This window comes from Pelobates fuscus, chromosome 6, assembly GCF_036172605.1.
Source record: "Pelobates fuscus isolate aPelFus1 chromosome 6, aPelFus1.pri, whole genome shotgun sequence".
NCBI classification, from domain to species: domain Eukaryota; kingdom Metazoa; phylum Chordata; class Amphibia; order Anura; family Pelobatidae; genus Pelobates; species Pelobates fuscus.
Genome location: NC_086322.1, coordinates 141420588 through 141442071, shown reverse-complemented (window position 1 = coordinate 141442071; position 21484 = coordinate 141420588). Strand labels below are relative to the sequence as shown.

At 37.6% G+C, this 21484-nt stretch overlaps 1 protein-coding gene across 2 annotated transcripts in view; it reads right to left on the bottom strand.

Moving 5' to 3' along the window:
- The window catches only part of LEF1 (lymphoid enhancer binding factor 1), a 95770-nt gene extending 77991 nt beyond the window's left edge, over nucleotides 1–17779 (bottom strand). For both annotated transcript variants that reach the window (XM_063458366.1, XM_063458367.1), the window contains exons 1-3: nucleotides 17499–17779; nucleotides 2800–2857; nucleotides 943–1079 (exon numbers count right to left, since the gene is read on the bottom strand). In XM_063458366.1, the coding sequence (XP_063314436.1) occupies nucleotides 943–1079; nucleotides 2800–2857; nucleotides 17499–17711 (408 nt within the window). In that variant the 5' untranslated portion in view covers nucleotides 17712–17779. The remainder of the gene's footprint in view (nucleotides 1–942; nucleotides 1080–2799; nucleotides 2858–17498) is intronic.
- Between the last annotated feature and the right edge of the window lie 3705 nt (nucleotides 17780–21484).

Here is a 21484-nt window from a genome sequence, read left to right as displayed (position 1 = left end):
AAAGAACAATCTAGAAATTGTCTCGCTGCTAATTCAGAACAGAACATGAGCATCATACACCTAAATAATTTGTTATATCAAAAAACAAATAACTCCTTAAAGACCAGTGAGTGTCACCATTTGTCATCCACTAATTAACTGACTGCAGACCGCATTGGGAGGTATGGACTTAAGGAAGTGTAATGTCAGCCCAATAAGGGGATGTTCAGCCTGGCATGCTTGGCATCAAGGCTGACTGTCAAATGATCCCATTAGTCTGGCTGTTGAAGCTCTCTTGCATGGCCTGAATTCCCCCTTTGTGGGGCTGCACAGAGTGTGCATGTCTATTGATACTCTTGAACTATGCATTCCGTGATCATTTTCCCAGAAGAAGGACACCAGAGAACAAACCCAAGATAGGCGCCTGAAACCAGGACTCACACGGCAGGAGTCGCAGGGTAATATTCCAGAGCTTCAGCATATGGACATTCCTGACTGGCTGTCCCACTGTGCGGCCTGTCATCCTCAGGCACATGCTGCCTTTAACAGACACAGACAAAGTGGCTACACCTCCCGTTTTCACACTAGCCAAATGTGAACAGTCATATGTTGGTAAAGGGTCTTTAGAAATCAGACTAATAAAGGCAAAGTAAAACTGGACATTAAAACTTTAATGATTTTATTTTATTACGTTTTATTTCAGAGTGATTCATTGGTGTATTTCAAGCGATTCACAAAAGGCCACTAATCTAGTAACCTGTACGTTGTAGCAGAAAATGGAAAGGGAAGGTTTAAATTCTTCAGAAAGCAATCATGACAATAAAAGTACAGTTTTCACAGTACAGAACCTATTTCATGCTTTGTGCTGCCAAGCAGCGTTTGGAGACTCATAAATGCTATGCAGAAATGTGACCTGGCCAGAATCTCAAAAGAAACAAACTCGAGGAAAACACAGTTACTTACTGTTCTTGGAATGGGTGGAGACAAAGATCCATTTGACATGTATGGGTCTGTATTCATATTTGGCATCATGATATAACTTGGATATCCAGGATACGAATGGCCTTTGCTGTACAAACCACCATCCGAATGTTTTCCAGCTTTTCACCAAAAAGAAGGAGGGGAGGGGGGGAGAGAAATAGATAGAAAAAAAAAAAGTCATGAATCTGGAGTATGGGGATACAGCTATAAACAGAAGATACACATGCAATAGTGCAATACAATTAAGAGCCAATAAACCTCTGCATTAATATTGCACTCACTAGATGTATAGATTTAACAGCAGATCAAGGCTGTCTCTCTCGGAGCATGGGGTACTATAAACCAACAATGATGGATATATATGGACTCCAGTAGTTTATGGAAAGCATTATTATTGCTTAAACCTCCCCGGTTAGCGTATAACATACAGCAGTTTTTAACTGATCCAATAATGGCAAAAGTGTTTCTTCAACACCATTAAATAGATTGCAGGTGTAACTAGAAACCACTGGGCCTGGGTGTGAAAATAGGACTCTGCCGCCACCCTCCAGTAGAGACACAAGTCAAATCTAATGCTTGGATTGGCTAGGTGCAGGAGATCATGAATTGTGGTAAACCTAAATATCTATTGTGGTGCAGGGGTGGCCAGCAATCTAAATATTGTTTTAACCACTCAAGTGTGATAAGAAACCTGAGATGTTTATGCTCTCAATGAGAAAATAAAACCACATGAACAATGTTATTGCCAATTAAAATTCAGACTGTGATACCCTGATGTTCCAATCCATCAGGGCTTTATATCTCATCTTTTACATGTGATACTTCAATAGCAAGAGAGAAAAGAATTTCCTAAACACATGAAAGGTTCATTTTACACTTTATCAACTGACAAAGGCTGAACACTATTCTAAGGATAAATAAAAAGCCTATTAGGCTTAGCAAGATGATACAATCAAACACAGTACAATTTGCTTCTCACCATTTCATTAATCTATTTAATTTATCAATAATGGTTTAGTCCGCTCATGAATACACTTCTGTAATACCAGCAGTATTTCTACTCTCAGATCATATTCAGAGCATTTTGTATAAATTGTGTGATACGGTTTAAAATATATATATACCGGTATTCAAAGGGTTAATATTTCCAACAAGTGTGCACTGGCCTTTCCAGGACACCATCAGGAAGTATAATTGTGTGTGAATTACATTTCCAATTCCAAGGTGAAAAATGCTCTGCACAAAGCATTTGTTGGGCAAACTCACAATTAAAATGTGACCAACTTGTTTGATAAGTATGATATATGCCATTTATAATATATTACACACACACACACACTTTCTCTCTCTCGATATAGGGCATATTATCCTACTTCTCAAATAAGGGATACATTTGTATCTGGAACGGAGTACCAATATACCGGTCACATAAATTCTTCTCCAGCAGAAGTTGTTATGGTATAACTAAAGGCCAAAATGAGAGGCTCTAGATTAGCAGATACACTGTCTGTTCTTCTGCAGCAAGAACTTTGGATGTATATCTTTACTTTAAAGGCAATATTTGCAGAATGTTTAATTATGCATGTCCTAACTTATCATCAACTATATGAACAAAAAAGGGGGGAAAGACAGTTCCAACATAAAGTATCCCTTTAACCCCTTAAGGACCAAACATCTGGAATAAAAGGGAATCATGACTAGTTAAAAGGTACTAGTAGCAGTCAATGACTTCTATGTATCATTAAAGAATGAGTTTCCAAATGGCCAGATTTAGCATGCATTTACAAACATACATTTATTTTGGAAATATTAACTTTAGAATTTTAACAGAGAACTCACCATCATCTGGATGATCTCTAGATTTTTCATGGTAAATGTCTTGCCTTCTTCTGGAGTGCTAAGAGAAAAAAGAAAAAGAAAAGAAAAAAGGACATATTTTACAAAGAGTGTACATGCAACAAGTGTAAATAGAAATCACTTAAAACACAGCACCCAAAAGGCAACTCCTATCAACCAAGCAAACATACAAGTCAGCACTCACATCTTGTCTGTACGGTAAGACAGACTATAAGATATACTCAAAAACTATCATGAGGGCAGATTTTGTTTCGGCAATGAGTTATGGTTAAGTTAGAGGGAAGCAGAAATTTCAGTGCAATTTAATTTCAGTGCAGTTGGATTTATATCCTGACTGGTTATCATAAAATCCAACAATTCAAAAATAAAAATAGCCTGCCTTAAAAAGAAAACATAAAATAGCTTCATGACATACATTTATAAACTTTTTACACTATATTGGAGTTCAAGTGTTCTCAAACCTGCCTTGGGTCAGGAAAGGTTGCTTGACCCATATGCTTTTACCTAGACACCAAGCTTAGAAAACTGCTCATCGCAATTCTCTGCCCAGGTATAGGGTACAATTAAGCGCCCTATATTATGATTAATAAATGTATATTTTATATATCGCCAACATATTCCACAGTGTTTTGCATTTATAGAAATGGGATATTTATTACAAAAAGTGCAGAAGGCCCTGCTCAAACCAACTCACATGTATAAATGTCAAAGACAAACAAATTACAGAAGCAGTCCAAGCACCATCACCACTACAGCTCACTGTAGTGGCTATGATGTTATAAGTCTATGGGCACAGACCCTTTTTTTTTTAAATGTATTCATTTTTTATTATCAAGCAGTTTTAGACTAGTTTGATAAAAACCTGGAACTCTGCAAGGTACGCATGCCCATCCCCACTTTTATTTTCCGTACAACTCTGTCAATCCTAGGACAACAATGAAAGGCTCAGAGCATCGGGGGCTGCTTTGCCAAGCACTTGCCGACAAACAATGCGGTTTAAGTTAAGATGGATCATCTATAGTTGATAATGTGGAAAAGTAGTTTCCACACTATCCCTGAGGCTGATGAGGGGCATAGTTATGAATGCTGGGAAGAAACAGTATTTTGTACCATAAATTTTTTTTTTTAAAAAGGCAGCGATAGACTTAACCCCTTAAGGACCAAACTTCTGGAATAAAAGGGAATCATGACGTGTCACACATGTCATGTGTCCTTAAGGGGTTAAATGAACATAATCATTATAGTGTACTGTAGTGGTTATGGTGCTTAGAGTGTCTCTTCAAGCTTTGTTACGGAACATTAAGCAAATCTTTATTCTTCCATTAAAGAAAAGCTTGTGGTTTCAATTTCTTTAATTCACCTTGAGATTTGATTTAAATTCAAGCATCCAGAGCAGACAGTTAATGTCTTGAGGAAGGTAAACCACCGAAATATGGCGCCAATCCCTACAGAGAGAGATACATTACTGCGGAGTTAGAATAAATAGAACAAAGTTGGCCAAAGCTTCCCTCCAGCTTTAGATGCCATCCCCAGAGACAGTTCTTACATGTATTGATGAATGGGCTCCATAGAACAACATGGAAAATGTAAAGGTTTATTTCATTCTTAAAATTTAAAAATCGACGCAAAGCGAATCTCCTGCTCACTAAAACAGTGCCGCCGTGGGGAAAGTGTGTCTGTTCCCAGATTGCAGGGGTGAATAGCTGCTTGAATTTTTGCGGCGCCCTCCTGCAACCCCACTTCTCACTACGTAAACTAATCACACAGTTATTCTTCCATGTTCCGGTCTATACACGTGAATGGTACATTTCAGCATAAGCTTTTTGGATGGTAGCAATTAGCAAAAATAAGAATTGGAAACAGGGTTTTCTAGAAATATCACAGGCGGATTAGCAAAAAATAATAAAAATTTTTTTAAAAATAGCTTTTAACACTGTGCTTCCTTCTTTTGCTTTAAACAGGTATCCGCTAATGTGTTTATTAAACTGATGGCCATACCATCTGATACTAATTACACAGTTTGTATGTTCATGTATTCACTTCCTGGCAGATGAAAGGCTCGGATGTTAAAATAAATCTTGTTGAAAAGGCTTCCCCCACCCTCTTTTTTTTTTTTTTTTACTTTTTAACTTTTGACATTTAACAAACTTATTTCAGTTAAAAAATACACAGTTCTTAAGCAAGTAACTAAGAAAAATTTGATTATCCCCCCCAAAGCTCTTCACTAAAAGGGGTGTATTTATCTACATTTACATGTGTATTAGTTGCATAAATCATTTCATACAATGGCAATAAACAAAAAGGAAAGCATGGGAAAACAAAATCATAATTAAGCACTGGATATTGCATGGATGTCCCACACACTTCCTGTTAATTCAGTTTAGTTTTATTCTACTTCCCTACTTCCTGTTATCTCCACAACATCTTAGGAGGCAACTGTGACTTGATATAAGACATCAGGGTTGGGCCAATTAAATAACATGCTTAGACTTACTTCATCACATTTTGAAACAAGCTAAGTTACAGAGCAAGTGTATTATCCACTGTAACAGTAATGAGGCAAGGAGGATCAGGAGTAAAGTCATCAATCACCACCGAAATCAAGGTTATATTATTTCTTATTGCACCACCTTTACATTTTTGCCCCAAAATGTTCTTGCTATTAAATACAATTAGACATACAATTGTGAAGATGAATGGCTGGTCAAGGCTTGTACAGGTTATGCGATTACAAATTAAAGTCAAATTACAAGAACGTAGGAAAACCAATGTAGGGGGAAAGTCCTTTAGGTAGGAAATGTAGGACTTGAGAGGTGGAGAGCAACAGGTGATGACATGAATTAATAGTTAGGGAGAAGAGGACTCTATAATAAGGACACAGATAATAAGAGACTGCAAGTCTTCAGAAGACCGGTATAAGAGTAATATTGGTGGTGGACACAGTACTGGAAACTTGGTTAAATGTGGCACAGAGACATTACACATTCAGTTGGATGGGTATATAAACCAATAGAAATACATCCATAGTAAGGGAAGGTTTGAGTAGTAGGGAGGAAGTGGGAAAAAAAAACAAATGTTTACTAGTTCAGTTTTAGAGAGATTAGGTTCCAGGTAGAGGTGGATCGTGCATAAGAAGATGGAAGACACACTACTGGTAAAGTGTAAAATGAGAGGAAAATTATATTTGATTATTACTATATGGTTATTAGAAATCAAATCATAAAAAAGTACAGAAAATAGTGTTTTAGAGGAAGAAAAGTAGTGGGCCATGGTTCTTTAATTGATGTACGCTAACAGAGAGGAAAGGAAAATTAGTTAGCAGAAAAGGACACAGAGAAGGAACGCATGACATGAACCAGGCAAGCATTGTATAAAGGCTAATCATGGAAAACAGCATGTCAAGAAATAGCAGTGACAAAAAGCAGCACAAGTGTCCATAGGATATTAGCAGTGAAGTGTCCATTAGATTTGGTAGAGATCAGGTAATTGCATACCTTGTTAACGCAGCCTTGTACTGAATAGGGTCAAAAAGAGACTGAAGATGGTCAAGGGAGATAAAAGATCAAATGAAGTTAATCAAGTGTTTACAGTAATTTAGCTACAAAAGAAAATAAATGGATGTAGCTAGAATAAAAGGATTTTTCTCTCCCCAGATTGGTTGTTCTAATAGCATGCTATAAGTAAGATAGGGCTGTTCGACTAGATAGGTTAAATGAGGTCTGTGGGATAGGCTTATTTTGGGGTCTGAAAAGGAAAGAAGAGCAAATGCCCATTCCTCAGTGCTGGAGACACAAAAGGTTTGAAAGTAAAAGGAGGGTGGAGAATTATGTTCTTGGTGTTAATCAAATAGAGAGAAAGTGGTTTACGATGGCATCCATCTTTCCTTGTAATGAGTGGCAAGATTTAGTAAAGTACCGGTAAATGAGGAGTGCAGCTGGAGGATTAGTAAGGAAGTTAAACAATGAATAGGATTGGTGTAACGAGAGAACAGTCAAATAGCAAAAGAAAACCTTTAAAATTGAACTGAATTGAACTGAATTTCCCCCATGTCCCATAACACAATACTATAGTGCCATAAATCTCAACGCTGGCTCTCCTTCAACGTCACAATGTCCAGGAACCTAATGCACATGGGTGGCAAGTGCCACGTGCGCATTAGGACTTCACCATAGGAAAGCATTTTAGAAATGTTTCCATATGGAGTTTCTAAAGACACTGGACATCCTCGTGGAAAGTGTGGGCACATTCAGTATCATTTGACAGAGTTAAACTCTGTGAAACTGCAGGAAATGCCTCAAGTAGCTCTCTGGGAGACAGCCACTAGAGCCAGTCTTAACCCCCCCCCCCCCCCCCCCCCCTGCTTCACACACCTTAATTTATGGCATTTAATTATGGACCCCAGGTAGACCTCTACCTTGGGTCAATCTACTTACAAAGCAAGTTATACCAATTTAGCATGTTTACACGTAACTCCTTTATGTAAAAATCAGAAAAGTTAAGGTAAAAATAGCCATCAACAGTTACAAAATTTTGGGGGAAAATATATCTCGTGGGCGGGGGTTAACAGATTTGATAAAAGGTATTATCTTAAGAAAAATATGAATATGTTTGCTTGTTAATCATCAGAATAATACAATTACCAGCAAACAATCATCATATTGTATAGCGCTACAGAATTTGTTGGGGATATTGTAAATAATAATAATCATCATCAAGCCTTATATAAAATGGGTGTGAGTTTAAATGGGATACATCAAGAAAGCGGTCAACACACAAAATTAAATGTTTTCAACAGAAATCCTTTTTTATTTTGTTAATAAAAACTTGTATTTCCTGATATTTGTGGTGGAAAATGTTAATAGTATCGTCCAACCCAAGATTATAGAATTTTAACTATATTTTCGATAAACCTTTGCAGTTTTCACAGACATATCTGTTGGCACTGTAAAAACACCCTGAAGACCAGTATTAATTCTGTTAGACAAGAGGCATTTAGAATGGAGTATATACGGTAAGTTGTAAGGGATTGGAAAAATTCTACAAAGAATAGTCTGTGCGGTACACGGGCAATTAACGGTGGAAAAAGACTAAACCTTGCATATAAATGTTTTAATGAAACAGAACCATGATTCCCTCTTCAATATACAAGCTCATGGCAGCCTGCACAAAGCCACTGGACCACCAGTTAATGTAATATTCCCTAGCCACATGTAAGAAGCAGGGAGGAGGCAATGAAATAAAAAAAAAAAAAATAGAAAAATTAAAAAAAAAATTAAGCTTCATGCCCACAGAATGCTGCCCCAATCCCACCCCACATATTGACGTTGACACATACACACACACACAGACTGCATACACTAAACACACATAATAAAATCTGACTGGCATGTATATTTTGTGCATTTACCACTCAATAAAAGAAAGATTTACAAAAAAAATATAAAACAATTAAACAAATATGTTTAGTTAATGGCAGATTTGTGTAGAAACTGGGTTTCTTTTTTCAAAACGATAATTGGTATTGGCGCTTAAAAGAAATTATATTGGTCAATCCCTAGTGCTGACCATCAATATCTTCTATTAAAGAAGCTTTTATAACTATAAAATAGTTTGTGTGTTTATAAAAGAAAAAATAAATAAATATATATATATATATATATATATATATATATACACACACACACACACATATACATACATACATAAACATACGATTTCTTTTTTGGGCATTACTGGACAATCATCAGAGAGTTTAAAGAACCATTTCCTATTTCCTGCACAGCGGAAGTTTGAAACTACTGTACAAGTCACAGAGTTTGTTTGTCTGCTGATTTCACAAACTCTTTGCAGGCTTATCTGTCATTGATGGTTTAAAATTGAGATACAATGCCATGACAGTCACCTCCACAAGGAATAAATAAATAAAACACCACAACACTGACATATCACTGAGTTGTAATTGTAACTGATAGTCTGAAAATAAAATTAAACCTAAATTTAAATTGGGTACAAAGTCACCAAAAGAGTACATAAAACAAACAAAAAAATTACAACCAATTAAAAAAAAATAAAAAATAATCAAACATTTTTAAAATTTGGATATATAAAAAAATTTTAAAATTTAAAATTTAAAAAAATTTAATATTTGGATAAGATTGTATATGAATAGACTTTAACATTAGATAAAATGGTTTGTAATTATCTTATAACAGAAGAGTAGTTAAATACACTCATAGTCGGTGCAGACAAGGGGAGAGGAAATATATCAAAGCAAATTAATACCAATTGCCATGGAAACCAATATGATGTCTCTTAATGTTTAGCACTTTGCACCAACAATAGTACCCGTTTTACCTACATCTTCCACCTAATGTATGAAAATCATTACCTTTAACAAAGATAACAATTCTGTAAAGATGGGTTTTAGCATGAGTTGTACATTGTAAGCATACAAGACACAGACCCATTTGAGTCTACAAAACAATTTTTCCATTGATTGTCAATAGATTGGACCAAATACAATGCAACTTGCAAATGTATTTAGACCCTTGACCAATTCTCACACATTTTCATTTTCTGAAATTCAGGTTACATATTGAACTTTTTACATATCGAACAGAGAAGGAAGTGTGTGAGAAACCAAGACAAGGCCACAGTGCTTTAAATTAAGCTGCAGAGTTCCTTGACCAAAGCTGTAGGTAAAAATGTCAATACTCTGCATTAACTAGCCAGCATGTGAGGTTGGCAAGAAAAATGCTATTACTAAAAAACCAGCCATATGAAAATTAGCTAAAATGCACAAGATGAATGTGACTAAGATATTGTTCTGATGTAATCAAGATGAAGGCTTTCACTCACAGTTTAAAACCCGTATGAGTGGCACACAAAAAAAAATACACACACAAACACTCCCTATAGTAAGACATGGTGGTAGCAACAACTTGCTTTGGGTTGTTTTTCATCATTAAGACCTGAGAATATTGTGAAAGTTAAAGGAAGACTGAATTGAGTAAAATGGGACAATACAGCAGAAGAACCTTTTTTAGTCAATTGAAAAGCTGGCGTTTTGGGAGAAAGTTCTCATTTTATGGGGACAATGATCCCACGGAAAGCCACAGGATCCTTCATGGACCAACTCACTCGATGAGCAAGAAGATGCACATTTCCAACAAAATTGAGAAAAGGTGACAGTGGAAGCTCTGCCTATTGTAAACATGGACTTTGTCCATAGAACAAAAGTACTCCCTACATTGTCTTATATCTTTTGATTGTGTTGGAATTTCAATGAAATTCCAACATTTCAAGATCAGAGGTAACAGAACAGCTTTAAGATTAGGGCCATACTTACAGAACAGACATTTTTCCAAAAGCTTTTAAAATTACATTACAGATACATACAAATGCATGTATATATATATATATATATATATATATATATATGTCTTAAATATAGACATTACTGATCAGACAAAATATACAAATATGCAGAAAATATACAAGAGTAAAAAAGGGGGATAATCTTAGATACGTAGATAAACAATAAAAAAGTTAATATGCAGGCAAAACAAAAACAGACAGTTTTAAAAGATAAGAGACTCCAGTGGTTAAACGGGTAAAGCACTGTCATATCTGAAGTCATGTAGGACAGTAGTTACTAACACAATATATTTCTCTCAAACTGCAGCTTGGTTGATTTTTCATTTTCGTGTCTTTATTCTAAAGGATTTATAATTACTAAGCAAAAAAGCAGCATGACACAGTTTACTACATCACAAAGTTTAACAAAAGCTACAAACCGTGCAGGCATCAAAACAGGAAAGTATATGGTTTGACGGCTATTTTATTTATTGTCCCTGACTAGAGTTTTGGATAGATAATATACCTATAAGGAACACATTTTATACCCTCTTGAATGGTTTTAAAATACAGAGCCAAACTGATAGAAAGTTATATATTTTTCAAAACAAACAACAAAAGTAAAACAGATGCATCCAAAGACTATATGCAGTAGGTCCACCTGCACACCTACATTAAGAAATGTTTTGCTAATTAGATTGGTTGAGGTTCATTTGAGCATGTGACTTCCTTTCCTTTTCAGAATACAACATCGCTGTACACATTGTGTCAAGGGTTACTCCAAGAACCATGACCACTTCATTAATTTGAAGTGAACCTGGTGCCTGGAGTCTGTATCTGAAACGTTTCACTTTGAAACATTGCACATAAGGAAATTAACCCCTCTGCTGAAGGTGCAACCCCACGTCTGGCAGCATCATAAGGGCCTCGGTAGCCAGCCCAGAGCTAGAGTTTCTAATGGTTACTGTTAATTTGTCAATTATGTGCAAAATGACACCAGCACAGACAGCATGCAAGCACCAGAGAGCCAATGGTGGCATGCCGCACCCATCTATCCCCGGCTGTCCCTGTTCTACCGTCAACCTGTCCTCCCTGACCTCCCTCCTGCGAGGGGCAGTGATGTCACTGGGGGAGAGTGTAAAGCTGACCTCGTCATTAGAGAGTAAGGTAAGTTTTAGCGGTTTCATTTATGTATTCTGTTAATCTGGAGAGTTGGGGGGAGGAGGGCACGGACTACTTTAACCAAAAACTGTTGTTTTATGAAAACAGTTTATTTTTGGTTGCACTAACCTTTTAATTTATAATGCTCTAGCAGGGCTCCTGCAGGTACTGACTGAAAACACCTGAACTATTTCAGTACAGAAGATAATTGTCTTTGTGCTTTTTGACTCCCAATTCTTATTACTGTTTAGCCTTAAAAAGCAAATGCACGATTTGGAAACTGACACATGTGGTATGTCCTCTATATCGTATTTTTATGCATCGTCTTTTAACATCTCTGTAAAAGAATCCTACAGCTATTACCTGTTAAATTTTTTGTTTTTTTTACCCTGCTGAACTACTAAACTGCTAACCAAGAATTGCAGTTTTTGTTTTAACATAATTTGTGTTAATTATGTAAAACATATTTATGTTAATAATAATGATCAGTAATTTGTTTATTTTATTAAAAAAAATTAGCCTTACCATACAGACACACATACTCCGGCACAATTTTACTAACATAATCAGTGCCATTGCCATTCTGCCACTATCAGCACATTTCATGTTGCAACGATGTTACCTGACACTTCTACGGTACTAAAAGTTCAGGCCAACATCCACCCAGAACATAATTAGGAAAAAGACACCCACTAACGGTTAGAAACTCTTCTCATGGACTACGCAATTTTAACTACATTGACATCAAGAGGCCTGCTTCCCTCTATGTAAGTTACTCTTCCCTATCCTCTCTTTCCAAGCCTAATTTGCAGGGAGGAGGAGTAGAAGGCAGTTTTGGGTTACTGAATGTAACATATATAATGGACAGTAGACCACCAAAACCTAAAGGTGTTTTATGGATTTGGGCCTGTATTTCGAGACACAATTCAAGACCCAAAAATAATGTCTAAGCTAGGCCTGCGGACTCCTATACCTGCAGTTTGGGCCTAGACTTGGCAGCAAAAGTCAAGAAATAGTCCCATTTCCTATAAAATCAAATAATGTTTTGCGTACTGCATACATATCATACGTAGTTCTATTATACAATTAAAAAGATGGTGGGAGTTTAAGCGTAAACAAAAAACATCATCATGTAGTTTACTTTTTTACTCATAATTGGTACATATGTGTGTGATGGTACATCTTTCTCCAGCCGGTCACCTTGTGGTAATGCCATCTGCTAGTTCTCCATAAATTTGTGTGTATATTAAAAATTGTATATATTAGATTATACACACACACACATATTTAGGGAGAAATAGCAATATCTCAATTCATCTCAGCACTTGCCAAATGCCAGAATTTTTTCATGGCGCCTGGATATTTGTTAGCCCTGGCCCACCCGAGGCAGACGGCTGCTAGCCATAGAGGCAGCCGTAAGGGAGCAGTCATCTTCCTGCTCATCTTGCTCTGCTCCCTCGCGTGCCCTGCGGTGATGCTGGGAGCCTGGATATGATGTCACTCCAGCCCTAGCATCACTAAACAGCAGTCACACTGGACCCCAGGGAAAGGATCCACTCCAGCTCTCCCAAAAGGTATGGAAGCTGGATGGATATAAATAGAATAAAAAACATAATTTGTGAGTGTGTGAGAGAATGTGTGTCAATACCACCCTCCGATTACATGGGAAAGGTATTTTTACTCACCTTATTTCCCACACCGTGCCAATTTCGTCTCGGCTGGCCCTGTCTCAATGGCTGAGATAACCAATCAATTGGGTACTGGCTCCACAGCCTTCCTACTTGGGATGGCAAATGGCCCAAATAAATAAATAAATAAGGATGTAGAGTATCTGCTAAGACGGACCAGAAGTCCTTTTTCAAGCCTTGATGACTGCAGTTTGTGGATAAATTATTCTGTTTTGTTGCTTCCTCACGTAGTTCAGTTTTAAGTTCCATATTTGTTTACATTATACTCGTGCTGCAAATAAGTTGTATTGATCACAGATAAATCGCTTATTAGAAAGAATGTATATAATTTTGGTCTTATACTAGATTTTACTAACCTAATGTTCAGCGAATCAATGAAGTTGACTGTCACTTTAAAAAGTTAATATTGACAATATAGACAAGTGTTCTGTACAGCTACCTGTAGGTGTTACAACCTCTTCCAGGCTTTTGTGTCAACCATCTGATCCTATTTCCCCCCTTATTTACACTATGACATTATGCTTATTTAAATGGGTTATTTTAATAGGTTCAGGGCAGTCTCAAGTTTTCTGAATGTCTGGATGCACGTTTACTACAGTCCATTACAGTTTAACTGTATTCTTTCTTACCTTTGTTTAAATCCTTAAGGACCAATGATGATCTATGCGGTCATAACAATCTCGCCTTTAAGGATCACAAATAAATTTAACTACCCACTTATTTACTGACAGCAGTGCTATATGCAGCTATCCACAGTAATTAAGCAGTAAATTCCATAATAGGCTTTAGAGACCATGTTGTGATGGCAGCAAAGTATGTTATATCAGTACATGGTTAATATACCCTTAGCGCGCAATATACACGTCCTAAACTTTTTTTTACGCAACCAGAATGCTCTGATCAAAACAGGCTTAACTTTATAAATCTACTATATATCATCTTTGAAATTGTTACTAGAACATGTGTACGTACTTTTCATTCTTGGGTCTTAAGAACACATCATTGCTTTAGAAGTCATTGTATGGACTATGATTGTAAAATATAGACTCAACAAGAACCTCCCTGTCATTGTGCTCTTATATTAGTGCACATGTGATTAGGTATATACTATGTATCCTGTTTGTGTTGTAAATAAAAGGAACACTATGGCGTTAGGAATACACAAGTGTATTCCTAAAACTATAGTGTTCTTTTTATTAAGATGAATCCCTTCAACCCCAAATTTAAATAAATTATAGAATAATGGTTATTGCTTACCTATGGTTTTCTGACAAAGAGCTAGAGAACCTGCAGCCACTTGATCTGCCTCTCGAGATGAAAATTATCTTTGTCTAATCCAGAGTTCTCCAAATCCTGGCCCTCCACATGTTGCTTAACTCCAACGATTCTCTGGATATTGAATTCAAAGAATCATGTGAGTTGTAGTTCAGCAACATGTGGAGGGCCAGAGTTTGGAAAACTCGTTTAATCCAATGGTTCCTCAGGGGAGGATTGGTGGCAAAAAGTGCATTGTGCTCCTCCAATGAAAAGGAGGTTAGCTGTGAGAACAGAGTTTTATTTTGTTTCTAACAATGGAAGCGCCTCACTAGAGGTGTATTTAACCCTGCAACTTAAGCATTGCCATATCTATTAAACAACAACATTAAAACTAAAGGACCACTGCACCAAGATCATTTCATTGAGATAAAGTAGTCTGGATGCCTTTATTGGTCCTGAAAGCTACTCAATAAAAATGCATTGCTAAAAAGAATTGGTAAGGAGTAGAACACATCCTTGACAGGTTATACAATACTTTGTTCTAAAGCAGTTGTTCTTAACCTTTTTTTTTTTTTAAAATGAAGGTCCCACATTATGTTCATAGCATTAGCTCAGGGACCTGTGCATCTGTACATAATATACACACACACACACACACACACACACATACACTCTCTAAACAAAAACATCTTCATTAGACGCTTCAACTGGTCACCATTGCAGCCAGGGAAGCAGCGTCACGACAGTAAACTCAGTTTACAGTGAATATGGGACCTGGGGGTACAGAGTTTGGGTCCAGACCCTGGGGGTGAAAAACTAGTAATCTAAATTATTACTGTGTAAATATTTTTGGAACTCATTAAACAGTGCTGCTAAATGTTCCTTCATGTAACTGCATCTACTAATCATCGGATGTCCACTTGTAACCCTCCACCGCAACACAAAAAAGATACAACTAAATAACGAAGATATGATTATCACAGGGAATATTAAAAGTAGCATGTTATATCGGTCTAGTGGGGGCCATGAATCCATTACCAAACTACAGTGAAACCACAGCAACAAAAACAAACAGTACTGAAGGGGAATCCCATCATGAAAATTAATCTCCAGAACAGTTGGCACAAAGCTGTGATTCTCCACCTTAATGGCACTTTGCCCAGAATAAAGCAACAGGACGTAACAAAATGTGCAACAACATTCAACTGTGACAGATGCTTGCAAAATATAGACTATAGAGAGACTATAAAGAAGCAGACTGGATGTAATTCTTGAAGGCCACGAGTGACCTAAATCTAGCTCTTTATAGAGATACAACAGAGAGCTACCACTCCACATGTGACAATATTCAGACATATTGTTTCCTTGCTTTATAAAGTCCAATTATAAGTGCTCTTATTTGTGAAGTGGCCACAGCTGCTATTTCGCATATAACAAACACAAGCTTTCTACACTCAAATGCACATTTGTTTTTAATTTTTTCTCCTCTTTCTTTAACCCCTTAAGGACACATGACATGTGTGACATGTCATGATTCCCTTTTATTCCAGAAGTTTGGTCCTTAAGGGGTTAAACTGGTTGGAGAGAAACCCCAATTATGTGACAGGCTTTCTAGAAGAAACAGACTGTCCAAGAAGTCAAAACCAATGCTTATGTAATGGCAACCCTGCAATAGATTTCATTGATATCTTAGCTGAATATATTCAATTGACAGTGGCATTTATTCATGAAACAATTCTAGTGAATTGAAGCCCAAAGTACACGAATTAGGCGACAAGTCCTGATTTGGACTATTCATCCAGCTCGGTTATATTCAAATCTTGAACTATTTTTGCCTACAATTAGCAATTTGGTTTTCAATGCACCACAAATCAAGTGTTTATTAACCTAATTCCGAATTAAAGAGAAGAAAAATTCAACATGACTACAGTCAAACCTTGGCTATCTCTGTCTAAATTTTGTTTTGCCATTTTGATTTCCTAAAAATTGTAGCTTAGTAAATAAACCCCTCAGTGTATACTGATTAAACCCAGGTGTGTGATGAATCCACAATTATACAAGATGAAAAGGGTTACTCCAAGCACAATGACCACTTCAGTGATTTGAAGTGGTTTCCACGCCTGGAGTCTGTATGTGCAGCGTTTTACCCGTCTTCTGCCAGAGGTGGCGTCATTGGGGTGTAATCAGCCAATGTCAATTCTGTGCATCTTTGCACAGACCGGCATTCACTGGCTGAGAGCGGTCGGCTGACATTCTCAAAGTAATGGCGATGGCAGCAGCTTTCGACTTCTGCAGCACTGCAGAAGCAGGAAACGTGTCACTGAACCAACAGGAAGCATTGGAGTCCAGCAGGGACCCCAGATATGAGGGCAAACCATTGCTATAATGGTTTGCTCTATTATTGGTGAACTGGGCCAGGATACACCTGGCACCATAACTATTACAGCAGGTTGTTGTGGTTATTTAAACAAAAATCATCAATATGGAAAAGTTTAAATGCTCCGGCTAATTAGAAGATTCTTCTCACCCTCTCAGGCAATTATGGACTAAACTTTGCAAAAGGATTTTCAACTCACCACATTTTATTGTATAAATCTAGTTACATGCATGATAACATTCCAAAATGTTGAACTTTTGGGACCTGGGCTATGCTTTCAGGGCAGTTCATTCAGTCTGTGTCAAGAGTCATCTTTTGTTGTGTTCGATCTAAAATCATCAAGTTTCCACAAATGTTTATTTATAGAGTAAACAAGGGGATATCAGATGAACTGCTACTAAAGCCTGAGTGACACATCATGACGTGGACTGCTGTAAATCATGGGTTAGGCAACAGTTACATAGCCCCTATAGGTCATGGGAAACGGGCCAGGGGCAACGTTCTAAGAATGGGGCAATCAGAAACATTTGATTGGTTTCTATGGTGATTGCTCCACATAAACAATCATTGAAGTGAAGTTAGAATTCTAAGCAGCTTGTTCATATTATCAATAAATAGTTGGTTTTCTAACGCAGCATGTCTATATGAAACATTGACTCACAAGCAAGTGACGTCCTCTGCAATGTTACTGCTCCGTGAGCTATAACAGCCCTACTAAGAAACAGATCCTATCCATCTGGTTTACTGATAATTCCTGTAACCACACACACGTGTGCACGCAAACACCAGTGCCTCTCCACACTCACTCAGGTGCCTGCTGTGAGATCAATCCCCCTGTTTACCTCGTGGCTGTTTGGAATGATTTCAGTCTCGTTGACTAAAGAAGACTTGATGTCTGCCAGGTCTCCCTCCTCCTCCGGGTGGCTAATCTCGGCGTAGATTTTCTCCTTTTGAGGATCCCCTTCATCCTTGAATGGGATCATCTCGTCTGTGGCACATAATTCAGGATCTCCTCCACCCCCATTACCTCCTCCTGCTCCAGAGAGCTGAGGCATAGCTCCGCTATAGATTACACCTCTATTGTGCAAAGGGGGCTAAACAAATTGTGTAAAAAAAAAAACGCCCCCCCTCCCCCCAGACAATCTATAAAATTGAAGCGTAACCCAGTAACGATCCAAATTAAAGCTTAAATGTCCTGTAAATGCAAGGCTATATCCAAGCTGGAGTAGTTGTCTCTCAAACGTGTGGATACAGTTCCCCAAAATGTGATTATTCCCTTCAGAATGGCCAGGACAGTCCCCTCCTGAGGCTGGCTACCGATCAGTCTGCAGCTCAGATCCTAAAAGGTGCAATCACCGAACTGTGTGTCTCTCCTGGAGCCAAAGTATTTTCTTGAGTAATCATCCAAAAAAAAACTTTCATAAAGTGGGGAAAAAGAGACCTGCACGTGAAGCACAGCACAGAAAAGTAGAGGCAAACAAAAAAAAAGTTTTGTTGTGATTGTGACTTAACAGAAAGTCATTTTGTCCCAGCCTGTGACTCAGAGGTGAGTAACCACCGTGATGTCTGATCTGGGAAAGAAAAGAAAAGGAATTCGCCACATTCGATGCGATGTGTCAATGTGTTCTTTCACCAGTCCTGTTACAAAGGGTCCTGGAATTCCACGCGTGATCTTCCAGTGGGCAATGCAAAGTCTGCTCCTTACACGGGGCAGATTGGGGGCAAGGGGTATGGAAATGCTCCTCCTCTGGGGCTCAGGTGTAACACCAGTCTATCCAGTTACACAGACCACCATAAATGGGGAATTAGTCCATTCACCTTGATCCTATAGTCCTCTCTCTCCAGGGATCCTGTGACTGACTCCTGTATTAGCTGTGGACATGCAGGCTGTTATCCCAGGGAAATGTGAAGGGGCAAGCAGAGTGTGTTTGTGTAATGTAACTTTAACATCCCCCTCCTCTGCGTGCCTCCCTCCTCCCCCCTCTCTTTCAGTCTGCTGGAGGGGTGGAGGCGGTGGAAAGAGATGAAAGACTTGCCGCCGCTGTGATTGACAGCTTGCTGATAGAGGAGGGAAACAGACACACACATACATATACACACACACTCACACACACACCAGCTCTGCAAATGAAGGGGCAGGAGGGGACACGATGAGAGGGGAAGGGAGGAAAGGAAAATCAACTGAAAGGGGAGGCAAGCACATCGAAATGAAATAATCCTAATAACAGCAATTAACAAAAACACAGAAGACAGATCTAATAAGTAGGGCAGGTGTACACATCGTGCAGGCAGGGAGCTTTCTGGGGGCATGGGGAAGGGGGGCTGGCAAACTTCAAGCAAGGGAGTAGGAAATTTAAACAAGCAGGGAGTGACACTGCGTTCTGGATCAGTCACTATCCATAGAATAATAGTAAATAGTAATAACGTTATAGCCACACGATTAAAACATACAAAGTGTATACATTTCGGGGAATCGACATTTTCTATAGATTGTAGAACAGTGCATTAAATAACAGAAGTATGTACAATACATTATATTTAATAATGGTACTGGCAATAGCCTAAAAATATGCACATATATAACAGAAAATAATGACATTTACAGTAAACTTTCATCTATGTTCTCAGCAGTAATACACATGTATAAATACATTCTTCAAACAAGTGTATGGAGTGTGTGTGTGTATATATATATAGAATTGAAAATAAACATACACCCATGAATAAGCTCCCTATGCACTGTGTGCCATTTGTCATATGATAATAATAGCCCACTAACCATAGGCATCATTCACAGAAGTGTTTTTTTTTTAATGTGGGTGAGTGTTAGCTGAGATCAAACAGTAACAGCCAACAGATCCCAATGACGAGGGATATAGCCCTTCCTTAGGACCGGGGATTTATTATTAAAAGCGAGGACACAGAGACGCATGTTGCTAATCTACAGTATCAGCTCCCATTATGAGAAGGGCATCTGGGATGATGAGGTGAGCCCATTCATTCTTAGCACCCTCTTTACAGGGACCAACTGCGCCACTTTACCAACACACAGCAAACTGCCCAAACACATGGGACATCTCTCACACCAACTTCGTTTTATATAGACTACATTATGTAGAGTCTATGTTACATAGAATACACTCTTTCTTAATTTAGAAATAAATAAACACGAACATTGCACTATTTCTAACATTCTTAAATTGGAGGCTTTATGTAAGACACTTGGGTGTACATAGAAATATTTTGGCTAATTTGTCACAGCTGTATTTAAACTTGGCATTTCTAATTCATTTCTGAACAGGGTGACTTGCTGTCTGTTATGAAGTAGAATCAGTACTATACATGGAAATAATATACTGTGCAGGCAGGGCAAGCCTTTATTGTTTCATGATGTGATCTGTCCCATTCACAAAAAAAAAAAAGTATTTTATTTTCTCTTTTTGAATTTTGTGTGATGTCTGGAAGAGGGGGCAGCCAGGGACTTGTAAATGAGCGAGACACAATACTAGAGAATCACACCTATTGCCAATGCAAATCCCAGTTTCTTCCTCATGTTAATTGCTGGGATTTACATAATAATTTTAGAGTACCTTTTCCCTGCCCCAGACTTCATTGCAAGCTGTGAGATAGGGCAATAAATGCATAGGATAATTAGCGAGGATAGTGCACTGATTGTTTTGTCAATCTTGCCTGGATACAAGGTGACAGTTGGAACAAGCTACTAAAACAACAGGACAACATTGCAATTCTGACCACTTCTACAGAAGATGTACAGCCAGCGTGTGTGTATAATATTTGTATATAGAATTTTTAGACACAAGGCTAACATATAAACCCCCCGATTTCAACACAATTTTGTATCACATTTATTACCAATCCCATTAACATGTATCAAGTCGGTTTCGATCATCTCAACCAGGAACGTAATTTAAAACAAAATTGATAAGCAAATTATTATTTTTTTCCATTTCTCTTTTGTCTTATTGCCACTATTGTGTGGTATTATTAATATTATGTATTATTATTATTATTATTATTATTTTACGGCGCCACCATATACAGCGGCGCAGTGCAAAGGAGTAATTCATGTTTTATAACAAGGACATTAGACGTAAGTATTGATTAAATAACATTTAAATATGCATTTTTTTTATTACCTAATATACTTTATATGCACTACAGGTCACAGAGAAAAAAAAGTAGATTAGCTTTTATCTGTGTTTTTTTTTTTTTTTTAATATACAGTACTTATTATATTTATTTATTTATTGTAATATAGAGCGGTGTATCAAAGTACATGAATATTTAAGAGTTAAATCATTAAAGAAAATAAATAGGTTTAAAGAGTTAATTATTTGATGTTATACAGGGGAAGTGAATCTATTGCAGTTGTGATTAGTGTCTGAGCAATGCATTCTCTAAGATTTGCAAATTCTGTGTTTAATTACATAAGGAGGGCTTATTTTGCTGTCCCCTGTCTCTAACCCCTTTTATGTGGCTGGAGATTATCCCAGTCCTGTTTGGGTGTTATAACACAAAAAGAAGGGGGGACAATGATTTATAACAGAGCAGGATAAACTCAGGAAATCTCAAAATGAAGCCAGCTTTACATGTAGACAACACAAACCTGCATGTTCCTTCAATGCAATATTTGGGGGTGGGGGGGGGGGGTGGAATAGATTAGGGTGATAAGAAGAATAGGAAAGGATGCCGATTATTATGAGAGCAGGAAAGGAAAAGGCTGGAGGAAAACAGACATCAAAATACTTTTTTTTTTTTTTTCTTTAAAACAGTTTCCTTTTAAATAACATCTGCACTTGAGCCCGAG